We start from the raw sequence: 14,440 nt of genomic DNA on the forward strand, positions 1-14,440 counted from the left end.
TATAATATATTTAGGACAAGAAATGAAATTATAAAAGCTTAACCTAAAGGCTGATTTAAATTGAAGATGTTCTTTAGCATAGACAGCATTTGGCAGATTATAAACAGTCTTTAAATCAAATTTACCAAATACTTTAAAGGTAAAATCTGCCGATCAGTATGTATTGCCGGTCCTGACATATGGAACTGAAACATGGGCTTTTAACAACATAGTCCACAAACTTCAAATTACTCATGAGAGTTAAATGAGAGTTATGGATCCGATAATGCTCAACATTAAGCTCCTTGCCATCGTATATCCAATGAAGAAATAAGAAGACGATCAAAAGTAATAGATGTAATCCATGATTACCATGTTAAAATGGAACTGGACAGGAAACATAGAAAAACGGAAGATAACCGTTGGACGAAGCGAATTGTTGAATGGAGACCAGAAGCAAATAAGAGAAGTAGAGGCAGACCTCAAACCAAGTGGACTGATGCCATCAAGCGAATAGTTAGTCACTAATGAATGCAAAAAACAACGAAAAGAAATAAATGGAAATACCAAGGGAAGCTTACATCCTTTGATGGATGGAATAGTTGTTGATGATGATATAGAAAACTCTACCACTAAATATAAACCACTTTACCACCGAATACTACATTCGATATAATAAGAGGAATATTTCAAAAATGCTTAAATACAAATTATTAAAAATGGATAGACATAACATGTTAAACAACAATATATATTTTTATTTACATATTCTGATTAGCAAAAATTTAATTAAATGAAAAACTACCTGCGACAAATTTCATGCCGGATATGGATGTGGCCATGGCACAACATAGGTATAGACACACGAATATATAGCGAGTGAAATTAATCACAATAGGTGAAATCATAGATATACTAAAAATTAAGAAAGCATATCACATCGTTAATAAAAAAAAATAAATAAAATTAACAAAAGAAATAGCAAATTATATAGTCATATCATATTAAAAATCATATCAAAAAAGTCGGAACAGGAAATATCCAGATTGGGTATTATAACCCCTACTATTCAGGCATATGAGACATGGGATGAACGAAAGAAGATGTAGCAAACACTAAACAAAAAACTGATCATTTTAGAACTTATAAGCATAAGAATTCTGCTTATTAAATTGCGAATTAAAGAAATAGTAATTTATAATCCAAATCTACGCCTCAATAGAACGAATTAGAGATGATATAATGGACAAATTTTATAAGTGAATATGCATTAATATTGAAAGAATAGAATTCAGAAATCCATAAAGATAAGAACAAATGAATCGTGTGTACAGGAAACTAGAGAAAAAAATAAAAATTAATAAGAAACATTTTCCGAGAACAAGATATTTGGACATATTTGATAACGGAGGAAAGAAATGCTCAAAGTATAATAGATCGAAATCTATTGTCCTGTTAGCACTTCACAAATACTACAAAAAGCATAGAAAACAAAGAAAATACGACAATAAGAAAAAACAATTTGATTACCATTATATAGAATATGGGAACTATATCAATCTAGAAAAGTACAGAGCAATATGCCTTTCAGCAACAAATTTTAAGATCTATACAATAATATTAAAAAATATACAGAGAAATAATACAGAAATAAATTAAAAGATTAAAAGGTTATTAGTACTTACCGACCCCACAAATCGTAAGGCTCCAGTTGTATATGTACAGTCTGTTGATCCAAGGCTTATCCGAAATATACCCTAGAACTATCCTCCCAACAGTGTTCGCTCCACCGATGATCGAGATTAGCATGCCCGCTTTTTGTATAGTCATTCCCAAATCCTTCGCTTTGGGTACCAGGTACACGTAGGGCACGTTGAATCCGATGCTGGTTAATAAATTGCTGAGGGAGAATATTAGAAAAATAACATCGCGCAACAGAGCACAGTCCAACATTTCTCGAACCTGAAGATAAAAAAAAACCAAATGATTCCAAGATATCCTAAATCCCTTGTCTAATTTAACAATACAATAGAATGGAATATCAGAAGTGTCGAACAAACGAACAAACAATGTCTTACGCTTATGGTTCAGGGGCCTATAGGACGGTTTTTTATACATTATAAAACCGTTATACTCAAAGGAAGTCAGGATATTATGCAGACAAACAAATAAAACATCCGGAAATAAAACAATAAACTAAAATTTTAGAATGATATACAGAATACATAGGTATGTCAAAGATATATTGCTAGATACCACTAGAATTAATCTTAGACAAAAGGGATTTTAATAAATTAGTTGTTTTAAATGTTATTGCAATATTATATTTTTTTGCCAAAGTCTTTCTGGTAATTGTTTTATGCGTGACATTGTCATATTTCTGTAATCACGATTTATGCGATTACAGAAATATGACTTGATCAGGATCTTCTTTATTAGTGTGTTGGTCCAATAATAATCCAAATTTCAACCCGAGTTGTTGAATTCTCGGTGTAAGTCATATAGTTCAACGCTTGTTCTTCTTTTCCAAGCACCGACTTTTTACCTAGACGACGATATTGAACCTGTAGAAAGTTTCACATATTTAAGAGTTGCATTAAGCACGGATAGAACAGAAGAACCAGAAATTTAAAGAAGAATAGTAAAGGGAAACAAAACTTATTTTTCGCTCGCCCATGTGCTCCGCTCCAAAAATATACTGGAGATCGAAAATCAGGGTTTACAAAACTATTATCAGACCAATAGTATGTTATGGATGCGAGAGATGGGTAATAGCAGAAAACACAAAAAAGGAAAGCTGGAAGTATTTGAAAAAAGAGAAGGAAGATATTTGGACCTATTAACGTAAACGGAGTATGGAGATCCAGGTACAACCGTGAACTCCACCAACTGTTCAAAGAGATACCGATCTCAGAATTCATTAAACTTGAGAGACTTCGATGGGCTGGTCATATAGTACTAATGAAAACCGAAAGATTGCCGAAAAGAGCCCTAGATAGTAAAATGCAGGGCGCAAGACCAAAAGGAAGGCCACACCAAAGGTGGAAGGATAAAGTGGCAGCTGACGCGCAAAATTTGCTAGACGTCAAAACCTGGAGAAGATCGGCGCTTAACCGAAAAGGTTGGAGCATAGTTTGGAGGAGGCCAAGGCTCGATTTGGGCCATAACGCCAATTAATGTCTCTTTCCCGTCGTAGATTCTTATATGTAGCTTTTCACTCCTTAACCCCCAGAGGGAGTGTAGTGGTCATCGTGTTGTCGTGTATTGTCCGCCTCTAAAGATCTCCGTCTCTGGCCATTTCTTTTATCTCATGCATAGGTCTTTTGCATATGCCTGTAATTTGATCTTCCTCGTGATCTTCTGTATATATTTTATGAATTGAATGAACATGAATTGAAAAATCAAATATATAGCGCAAGAATACAATTTGTCAAATCGTCCGTATATGAATCGGTACCAATAGGATCTTATAACGTTATTTCTGCCTTCCTGCGTCGTCAGAGACTCGGACTGATACAATATCACACACTCATGATCTCATCAATATCTCATTTGATAGTTGATTTTTTCGTGTACAGATTAACGGATTAAACTATTTTTTTTATTATTTTAGATTTTTCGTTGGTATTTACACTGTTGAGCAAAGGTTTACTTAAACTTCTCTTTTGGGCATATACCGGGTGGAAGAAAAGTAATGTTTATCGTGTATTAAGTTTGAGGCACCCTGTAGGGAAAACAAATGGATCAGGATCTTCTTTATTAGTGTCTTGGTCCATTTTCTCTATTTTGTAAAAATTTTTCTTACATTAATAGAATTGCCAATAATAATCCAAATTTCAACCCGAGTTGTTGAATTCTCGGTGTAATTCATATAGCTCAACGCTTGTTCTTCTTTTCCAAGCACCGACTTTTTCCCTAGAGGACGATATTGAACCTGTAGAAAGTAGAAATTTAAGAGTTGCATTAAGCACGGATAGAACAGAAGAACCATAAATTTAAAGAAGAATAGTAAAGGGAAACAAAACTTATTTTTCGCGCGCCCCTGTGCTCCGCTCCAAAAATATACTGGAAATCGAAAATCAGGGTCTACAAAACTATTATCAGACCAATAGTATGTTATGGATGCGAGAGATGGGTAATAACAGAAAACACAAAAAAGGAAAGCTGGAAGTATTTGAAAAAAGAGAAGGAAGATATTTGGACCTATTAACGTAAACGGAGTATGGAGATCCGATCTCAGAATTCATTAAACTTCAGAGACTTCGATGGGCTGGTCATATAGTACTAATGGAAACCGAAAGATTGCCGAAAAAAGCCCCAGATAGTAAAATGCAAAGAAAAGTAATGTTTTTCGTGTGTTAAGTTTGAGGCGCCCTGTAGGGAGAACAAGGTACAATGGTGCATATACATTAAAATCATGTTCTAGTCTCATGTTTTAAGAATATTTTGTTATTTAACATTTTTTACAATAATTTTGTTTTTTATTCGTCTACCATATCTGGTGGCTTTACGTGGCTACGAAGAGGGACAAACGGGCGATATAAGTTTACGTTATGTTTCTGTTTTTTATGGTTTTGTTTCAGTTAAAACACAAGTTAAAGAAGAAAACCGTCTATTTTTTTGTTTTTAAAGATATCAGGGAGATTTAAAAAATCAAATGTTCCAAAGGATGTCTTAAATTTAACATAAGAAAAACAGTTCTTTTCTTCTACTCGGTATAAGTTGTAATGACAATTTGAAATAGGTTGTAAATATTTACACTTTCTTCTAATTACAGTGTCTTGAAGAAGGAATAAAAGAATTCAGAAAGCTCGACCAAAAGTCAAAAGAGTGTTTCTATAACATCCCGGCCAAACCTACTGACTGCAGCCCTAATAAACTGTGTTGTTTGTATATATATATATATATATATATATATATATATATATATATATATATATATATATATATATATATATGTATATATATATATGTATATATATATATATATATGTATATATATGTATATAGATATATATATATATATATATATATATATATATATATATATATATATATATATATATATATATATATGTATATATATGTATATAGATATATATATATATATATATATATATATATATATATATATGTATATATATATATATCTATATACATATATATACATATATATATATATATATATATATATATATATATATACATATATATATATACATATATATATATATATATATATATATATATATATATATGTATATATATGTATATAGATATATATATATATATATATATATATATATATATATATATATATATATATATATATATATATATATATATATGTATATATATGTATATAGATATATATATATATATATATATATATATATATATATCTATATACATATATATACATATATATATATATATATATATATATATATATATATATATATATATATATATATATATATATGTATATATATATATATGTATATCTATATACATATATATATATATATATATATATATATATATATATATATATATATATATAATATAGTTATAATATTTACCTCATCGCTGCATGGAAGACATCCGCATAATTTTCGAGACTCAGTTTCGTGTCTTTTGCTGTATGTTGTTGATGGGGGACGTTCCATGAATTCACCTTCGTCGCCTCTCCTTAAATTCAATCTAAAAAGAATTTGCTAGTAACTAAAGATAATTTAAAATTGTAATTAAGGTAATCATATTAAGTATAATAAAAAGAGGTGAATACACATATATACATGTAATTAGCAGTTTTGTGCACACACTGCATAAAAGTGCAAAATACTTTTACAAAAAACCAAATAAAAACTGACTTGATACAAATATTAGTAAACTCATGAATGGAACATTTTATTATCGGCAATAACGTATGCGACTTACCCTCCTACTAAGTGTTCCCACTACTAAATCCTTGATGATAGTAATATATTCGACAAAATTCTCAGAACAGGTTGATTTCTGTTTCTAATGGTACATTTTTATTATAAAAGTATCTTCCCTAATTTCTTTTAAAACACAGGATAGCTACCCAAATCAACAAACACCGGAAACTTACAATAACTACGAACACTAAGGAACAACTCTAAAATATTATTAAAGTCAGAAAATAAAAGATAAATACTGGTAAGTTTTCAGAATGAAAGCCGTTTTCTGCGGACTCAAAGTGAAATCTCTAGATATATCAGCAAAGATGGAATCTTACTACCGAAAATGTCCATAGAAGATATCAACAAAGTTTAATATTTGTTGATATATAATTTGGAATATTAGTATCATAATTCCAATGTTTAAAACATCATAACCAACAAAATTACCATCGAAATTAAAATAGTATATGAACAACAAGGCTTCAAATCTGCATGTATGTTGTATGTAAGCTTCGGATCTACAAAAGGCATTTGACCGTGTAGAATTTAATGACATATCTCTCCTGCGATTTAAGTAAACATACCGTCCGATTTTACAAATATATATATATATATATATATATATATATATATATATATATATATATATATATATATATATATATATATAAAACAACATTTATGTTAAAATTAACAACAAACTAAAAGTGGTTCTGAACCTGTTTTATTGTGGTATGTTTAAGTTAAATATGGTAGTTATATGGGATTAAACCACAATTGACTTTAATAAAAAAGGAAGGTTGCATTATTAGTTATAAAAGATTATTAGTCATAACAGCCTCCACAAAGAGAACAATCAAAGAAGCCGTTCTTATCTTTCTTAATGAAGAAACACATGTAGCAAACTATCAACATCATGTTGACCCTAAACCCTAAAAGAAGAAATCAGCAACAAGACTATACCAATATTAATTGATTAATAGAAGGTAAGAGACAAATCATCTACACTGAACTACATAAAAACACAAACTTTAGAATTTGATATCAATTCGAGGGTACATCACTCTCAGAATTTCAACTCCAAACATGGCTATTTACCTACAAAATCGAGGCCAAGAAAGTCAGTCACGTGCCAAATTGACTGAAAAAAGCCAATTAAAAAACAACTACAGCTTAAAATATCCCCATCTTTTATAATAATCTTTTTTATAACCGATTTCCGGATTGGAGATCGAAACGCCAAAACAAATGTAAAATGTAATTTTTATTACAATCAATTATTGTGGTTTAAGGTCGTGGCATATTATCGTGCACGTTGCGTTTCCAGCACATAGCGTTTAGTTTCCGAAAAATATAATTTAAATGGTTTTAAATATGAACAACGCACACTGTCCGGAACATAGCGTTTCAGACACTTAACGTTTCCGTTCAGTATATTTGAAAACAATATTTTACTGATGCCGACGGCTACGTAACGAGTCGTAACCGGTTGGTAAGGATAATGTGAATTAGATGTCCGTCGTTTTCCCCCGTTGTTTATTTAGGTATTTGTTTGATTTTGATACAGAGTATTTAACAAAATAATTTTCGAGGCTATTTTGTCATTTATGCATGTGTTTTTATTGCTTTGTGACAATTAATCACGGAAGTGATAAACAATTAGGACTTTTGTACGGAAGTGATACCTCTTCTTTTTAAAAATAATTTGTTATGTATGGTTTGATATGTATGGCTTCGTTAAATGTAGTATTTTGTTTTTTAACTGAAGGTGAAATTAAATTTAATACATATTTAAACTGAATCCTATTCATTCTAAAATATCCATAATATTTTTCATCGTCATCAATTAATTCTCTGTATAAAGTCCAGTATTTACATTCCTTCTTTCTTTCTCTTAGCATTGTATGTACTTCAAACCTTCTTTTTAACAGTTTTTCATTCTTCATCGTTAAAAAGAAGAGCAATTGCACATAATTTTTGTCGAGAAAAGCGAGATCATATCTTCACCGAACCAAACTGAAACGTTCTATGTATGAAAATGTGAACGCGCAGCCCAATTGCTGGAGTGGAAACGCTACGTGCCGGAAACTATACGTGCACGATAATATGCCACGACCTTTAATCCCATATAAATACAATATTTAAACGAAAAGAGTACAGCGATCGAGGTAGGTATAGGTGAGGAAAGCTCATTAAGCATTCTTCTATTAAACCTCATTATGGTCTCAATTATCAACAATTTTTAAAGTACCATACAATGTGTGATAAAATTATGTCTAGTATAAGATATGCACACGATGCCAAACTTATCCCAGAGATAAATCTCTAATTTTACCTACAGCAAGAAAATAAACAAAACAAAAAATATTGTGATCTCCGAAAATTTCATAAAATTTTCTGTAACTAGTGGAAGGCAACATAATTTAGTAAAGAAGGGGATCGCAACTACTTAGGAATTTATATATATATATATATATATATATATATATATATATATATATATATATATATATATATATATATATATATATATATATATGGTTTTATGAAAAAAGGTATTCCTTCAGAACTTTTTATAAAGAATAACTTTAATTAAATTTTGACAAACTGGACAAATATATGGATGATTTTATTTTAAAGTTCAATAACTTTCTGTGATATATCTAAAAATAAAAAAGTTTCCATTAGGTCTCGATTTAATCATCCTATATATATATATATATATATATATATATATATATATATATATATATATATATATATATATATATATATATATATATATATAAATATATATATATATATCCACGAAACGAGTATTGTTCATTACATATTTTTGGCGCCTTTTGGTAATTTCGATTAGTCCTTCCGAAAATAATATTTATCAAGACTTGTCAATTACTCTGTGAGAAGTTTTACTCCTTTTTCTGATAGGATCTTATCAATACAACTTCAGTTTAAGAAAGGTATAGTAAATTTTATTCAAGTTTATGCTCCTACGGCAGATAAAGATGATGACGATATCGAACTATTTTACCACGATTTGGAACAAGTCTTAAAATCCATGAAGAAACATCACACTCCAATAGTAATGGGCGACTTCAATGCAAAAGTTGGCCAGGGAAGAGTGGATGGATATGTGGGGGAATATGGTCAGTCTAGGAAATAGAAATGAACGTGGTGACCGTTTAATACAATTTTGCCAGACGGAAGAGTTTATAATAGCTAATACACTTTTTAAGCTACCAAAAAGAAGATTGTATACATGGAAATCTCCCGGTGATACAACGAATAGAATAATCCGAAATCAAATTGACTTTGTCCTCATTAGACAAAGATTTCGTAATTCTATACTGTCTGCCAAAACTTACCCTGGAGCAGACATCGGTTCAGACCATAACCCCATAGTAGTCAAATTATGAACCAAATTGAAACTGGTTAAAAACCCCATACAAAGTAGAATTGATATTAAGAGATTAAGGGAACCACAAACAAAGGAACAAACTGTAAAAACTCTTACTGAAAATCTACGTAATACCCAAGAACTGAATAAAAGTAGTTATTACATTGATCAGAAGTGGGAAAATATAAAAATGGAATAATTAAAACAGCAAATGAAAACTTAAAACCAAAGAAAAGAAAACATACAGACTAGATGACTGAAGAAATACTACTATTAATGAATGAAAGAAAATCATTCAAAACAAAAAATCCAATTAAATATAACGAAACTGGTCGATTAATTAAAAAGAGAATAAAAGAAGCTAAGGAGAGAATGTTACATGAAGAGTGCCAAGAACTAGAAGAAAATAAGAAAAAATATGACTTTTAACATGCATAAAAGACTAGTTAACTAAGAGATGAAAGTGGTGCACTTATAACAGATATAAACCAAAAAATACAGAGATGGGCACAATATATAGCACACCTTTTTGAAGACAAAGAGAGAAAAGAAGCACCAAAAGAATTCAAGGATGACACTGGGCCTGACATTATACAAGAAGAAATTGAATATGCAATGAAACAAGCTAAAGGTGGTAAATCGCCCATACCTGATGAAGTTCCTATCGAATTACTCAAAATTGTGAATACTGAATCTATTGATCTTCTTTTGGATCTATTCAATACCATATATAGAACAGGTATAATACCTAAAGAATGGCTCCAATCAACATTCATACTGCTACCCAAAAAAGCCAATGCAAAGGAGTGCAATGAACATCGCACCATATCCTTAATGAGTCACGTCTTGAAATTGTTTTAAAAAGTAATTCACAATAAAATACATAAGAAATTAGATGAAGGCATAAGTAATACACAAATGGGATTTAGGAAAGGACTGGAAACACGAGATGCACTGTTTGCAGTAAGTGTTCTTTCGCAGAGATGCTTAGATAAAAATCAGAAAGTATATGCCTGTTTCATTGATTTTGAGAAGGCATTTGACAGAGTGCAGCATAATCGGCTTAAAGAAATTTTATTAAATAAAAACATACACAGTAGAGACATTATAATCATATGTAACCTCTATTGGAACCAAACAGAAAAAGTGAAAGTTGGAAATGAACTGATCGAGGATATCCAAATTCGCCGTGGGGTCCGCCAAGGGTGTATTTTATCACCCTTGTTATTCAATTTATACAGTGAAGCCATCTCAGAATTAGCGCTTGCCGAGGTCAGTGAGGGCCTTATAATAAACTGTGAGCCACTTAATAACATAAGATATCCTGACGACAGCGTCCTTCTGGCAGGAACACTAGAAGAACTGCAACACCTTGCTGAACAACTAAATATGTATTGCAACGATTATGGGCTAAAAATAAATTTGAAGAAAACCAAGTTCATGGTATTTACAAAAGCACAAATTGAACAAATATCTTCGTACAAATACCTTGGAGCATGGATCACAGAAAATACTGATCAGACAAAAGAAATAGGATGACACATTGAAATTGCACGGTCAACTTTTAATAGAATGAGAAAACTTTTTTGTAATCGCAATATCAATATATCACTCAGAATAAGAATGTTTCGATGTTATATTTTCTCTACCCTTTTGTATGGGGTTGAAGTTTTACCGACGTATTTTGAAAATATCATGGATGGATTGCAAAACAAACGAACAAGTTCTCGAACAACTAGGAAAACAATGCGAAATTTTAAATTCCATAAAAATCAGGAAATTGGAATACTTAGGGCACATCATGAGAGGTGAAAAACACGAACTACTAAGGAATATAACGCAGGGTAAAATCAACGGCAGAAGAAGCGTAGGAAGACGTAAAATTTCGTGACTACTCAATCTCCGTGAATGGTTTGGATGCAGTTCAATTGAACATTTAACCAACAAAATTATAATTGCCAGAATGATTTCCAATCTCCGATAGGAGCGGAACTTGAAGAAGAAGAAGACTTGTCACCTAATTTAAAAAAAAAACCCAATAAAATGAAATAGAAAATGAACCACAAAAAATCGCAAAAAAATTAAATCTAGAATGAAAATAAACTACAGATTTTATAAATAGATATTTTCATTTTAAGAATTTTGTTAAGCTGTTACTAAGAGGTAATTAGTGGGGATGTTAAGAGAACACCACAGGCGTTCTCTAAAAAAAAATCTTAGAAAACCTAGACAACATAATATCCCACTCTAGCTGACTACAAATGAAGAATAATTATAAAAACAAGCGAACAAATTTAAGTATGGAATGGAAGATTGGTAGATTTCAGTATTGTAAAGGGAGTTAAAGTAGACATTTTTGTAATAGTCCAAATTAGAAATAGATATTGACCTGTTGGATGGTTTTTTTTAATATGCTATCATTAAGAGGGGTGGATTGTTTACCATTATTTATTTCATCTATGCATTTTGTATGTATTTCTACTTTTTTTTTATTAACGCCTCTTTTCAAGATTGTTTCATAAGCTTTTCATATTGTTGTACACTTTTTATAAGCTTTATTACCACTAACCTAATCATCATAAACTCTTCTAAAGAGCTCTTTTAATAACCTCCTTTAATTATTTCCATTCCGGGTTGCTTGTAACTAGTTTTCCGCTATTTGTCTTCTTCGGTTTCTTTTATAGAATCTGGCCTAAATGCAATAATTATTATTTATTGCCCTACTGATGTTCTTCGACGTCGTGATTTTCCGACAACATACCAAAGTCTTAATTTCTGTTGGTCCCTTTTTGTTGATTAAAGATTAGTAGTTTTTTTATTTTGCTAACATCTTTTTACAGAGAGCTTTTATAACACACGCACTTTGTTATTCGTTTCTTCTACTTTTTGTGCATCTCCGCTATAAAGTTTGGCTAGAATCCAGTCAATTTTAATCTTGGGAAGAGTTATATATAACTGCTAGAACACTATTCTCCAAGCGTACTAAATTTCTCAACCAAGACATTGTTCTCCTGTGAATGCAGTGCTTGCTCCGAATCATTACTTGCATAATAAATTGTAACAATTGGTATTTATATCTACGTGTAAAATATCCCATATATCGTTTTCTTGTTTTAATTGTCAATCTCTGAGTTGGCCACATCTTAAATACTTTTAGTTTATTCATGTATTATTCATTCACCGTTGGCGCCTTTATAAACTATGAGGCCAAAAAAGACCACTAAATATTTACTTTTTGTCGTTAAACGCTTTTCGGACTTTCTATGTTTTTATTTTTATATCTCATGTGTATTAATTTCTCTTTGTTGATATTTATCCTAGACAGTTTTAGTTTTATACTTGTTCCATTTCTTCATTGCTTACATATAGGTTGATATTGATGAGTTGTTTCTTTGTAATTCAAAAAACAAATATATATCATCTTGGTTTACATCTAAGCAAAGTTATGATAAAACATAAATAATAAACAATACCTCTAGCTATCAAACAATATCTCTAGTTACTGGTCTGTTTCTAAATCAAAATTGTGCCTATCCGATTTAAGCTTCTAAGTTTTTATAGTGGTAACTACATATTTATACTAGGAAGAGGTACATTTAATGTAAATTATTCATTGGATCGTGATTTGGTGAATTGTAAATTGTGATAATTATGATATATGGGCTGTTAAAACAAAGAGAAGGTAATTTCACACTTTTAATACCACATCTCCACTCTCGTCGAATACAGGTAAGGTTGAACTAGAACAAGAGTGCGGACAATATATTCGTCTGGTTTCTAACAGCAATTTCATCGATGTGGTCTATAGCGTAACAAGAAAGAGTGTGGGAATCTCTTATATCTTATAGAAAAGAAATATTCTTTTCGAGGAACATCGACGAGAGTGTGGATGCGATATAAGACTTACCCTAAAATCAACAAACGAGTTGAATTTAAAGACCTAAAACATCCGGCCAGAAACGAAACGCAGGTAACCCAAACGGGACAACTGAAAACATATAAACGACTGTTTTCCCATCATAATTATCACTAGATTAGAATGTAATTTTTGTCTTTATATAATGATGTGTAGTTTGATCTGATTAGACATTTTGCACTTTTACAGTAATTATTTTACGGTGACAATAATTTATCCCTACAATTTTTCTCTTGTGGAACACCAGCGCGCAACATTAAATCTTTCTTTTCCTGAACTTTCTGTATGAAAAAAACACAATAATTTTCAAAGCGGTTTATGAAACTATACACTGGTTGACTGTGGTAAGCTACTTAAAACCTAATGAGAAAAACCATAAAGAATTTATCTCGGTAAGGCTAGCTGCACGCTTGTAACTCAGCAAGCTCGAGTACAGAGATTGAGAAAGATGGATGGAATAACCAGTCAACAGTCAATGAAAAGACATCAAAAAGCTTTCTGCAGTGTCTCTTTGAATAGTGCAAAGACGGAGTATCCGATCTCTCCAGCAATTCTGTACATAGAATAAAGTTATTCTAATGTGAGGATAAAAGCATTAAATATCATGAGCCGGCGGATCTTTTGTCTGGATTGGAGCAGTTTTTTCAATCAGCCCCTCGGATCCATGAGGTACCATGTAGTTTTACTAAAAAAAATAGGAAGTTTGATACAAAATAATTTGAACTCTGTATGAGCTCCTTTCCAGACGTAGTTTCAGCTAATTATCCGATTTAAACGACAGAAGAACGTCATTTCTTAAAACAAAGCCGCTTAAGAAGTTCACTAGACTAATGACTTTATCTCTTTACTTAAAGATACATATAAAGATATGTCTTACATAAGGTAAGACTAGCTAGAGGTCTTGGGTCTTAGGTATGGTAAAATAGTGTAGGTAGGCCATCTTAATTAAAATCACTTCGGTAATCTACTCCTTAGTAACAGTGTTTCAAAACTTTCAAGAAAAGAAAGGAGTTGGATCACCTGCAGAAAATAGACAGCGAAAAGTAACGGGCGAAAGTGGAAAAATAGGGTAGACTGCAAGGAACGTTGGTAGTAAATATATTATACCTAAAGCTATGATTAATACTATTACAAAAATTAATATTAAACTTAACAGTCCTCCGAGTTAAACCGCGTCGATTAGCTCTCAGTCTCCCGAGCCCCTAAACACTACTA

General features: G+C 31.0%; 1 protein-coding gene across 4 annotated transcripts in view; it reads right to left on the reverse strand.

Moving 5' to 3' along the window:
* The window catches only part of Mct1 (Monocarboxylate transporter 1), a 297,944-nt gene that overhangs the window by 85,398 nt on the left and 198,106 nt on the right, over window positions 1–14,440 (reverse strand). For all 4 annotated transcript variants that reach the window (XM_072526145.1, XM_072526148.1, XM_072526146.1 and 1 more), the window contains exons 6-7: window positions 5,562–5,682; window positions 1,665–1,941 (exon numbers count right to left, since the gene is read on the reverse strand). In XM_072526145.1, the coding sequence (XP_072382246.1) occupies window positions 1,665–1,941; window positions 5,562–5,682 (398 nt within the window). The remainder of the gene's footprint in view (window positions 1–1,664; window positions 1,942–5,561; window positions 5,683–14,440) is intronic.

Source organism: Diabrotica undecimpunctata, chromosome 3, assembly GCF_040954645.1.
Source record: "Diabrotica undecimpunctata isolate CICGRU chromosome 3, icDiaUnde3, whole genome shotgun sequence".
NCBI lineage: Eukaryota > Metazoa > Arthropoda > Insecta > Coleoptera > Chrysomelidae > Diabrotica > Diabrotica undecimpunctata.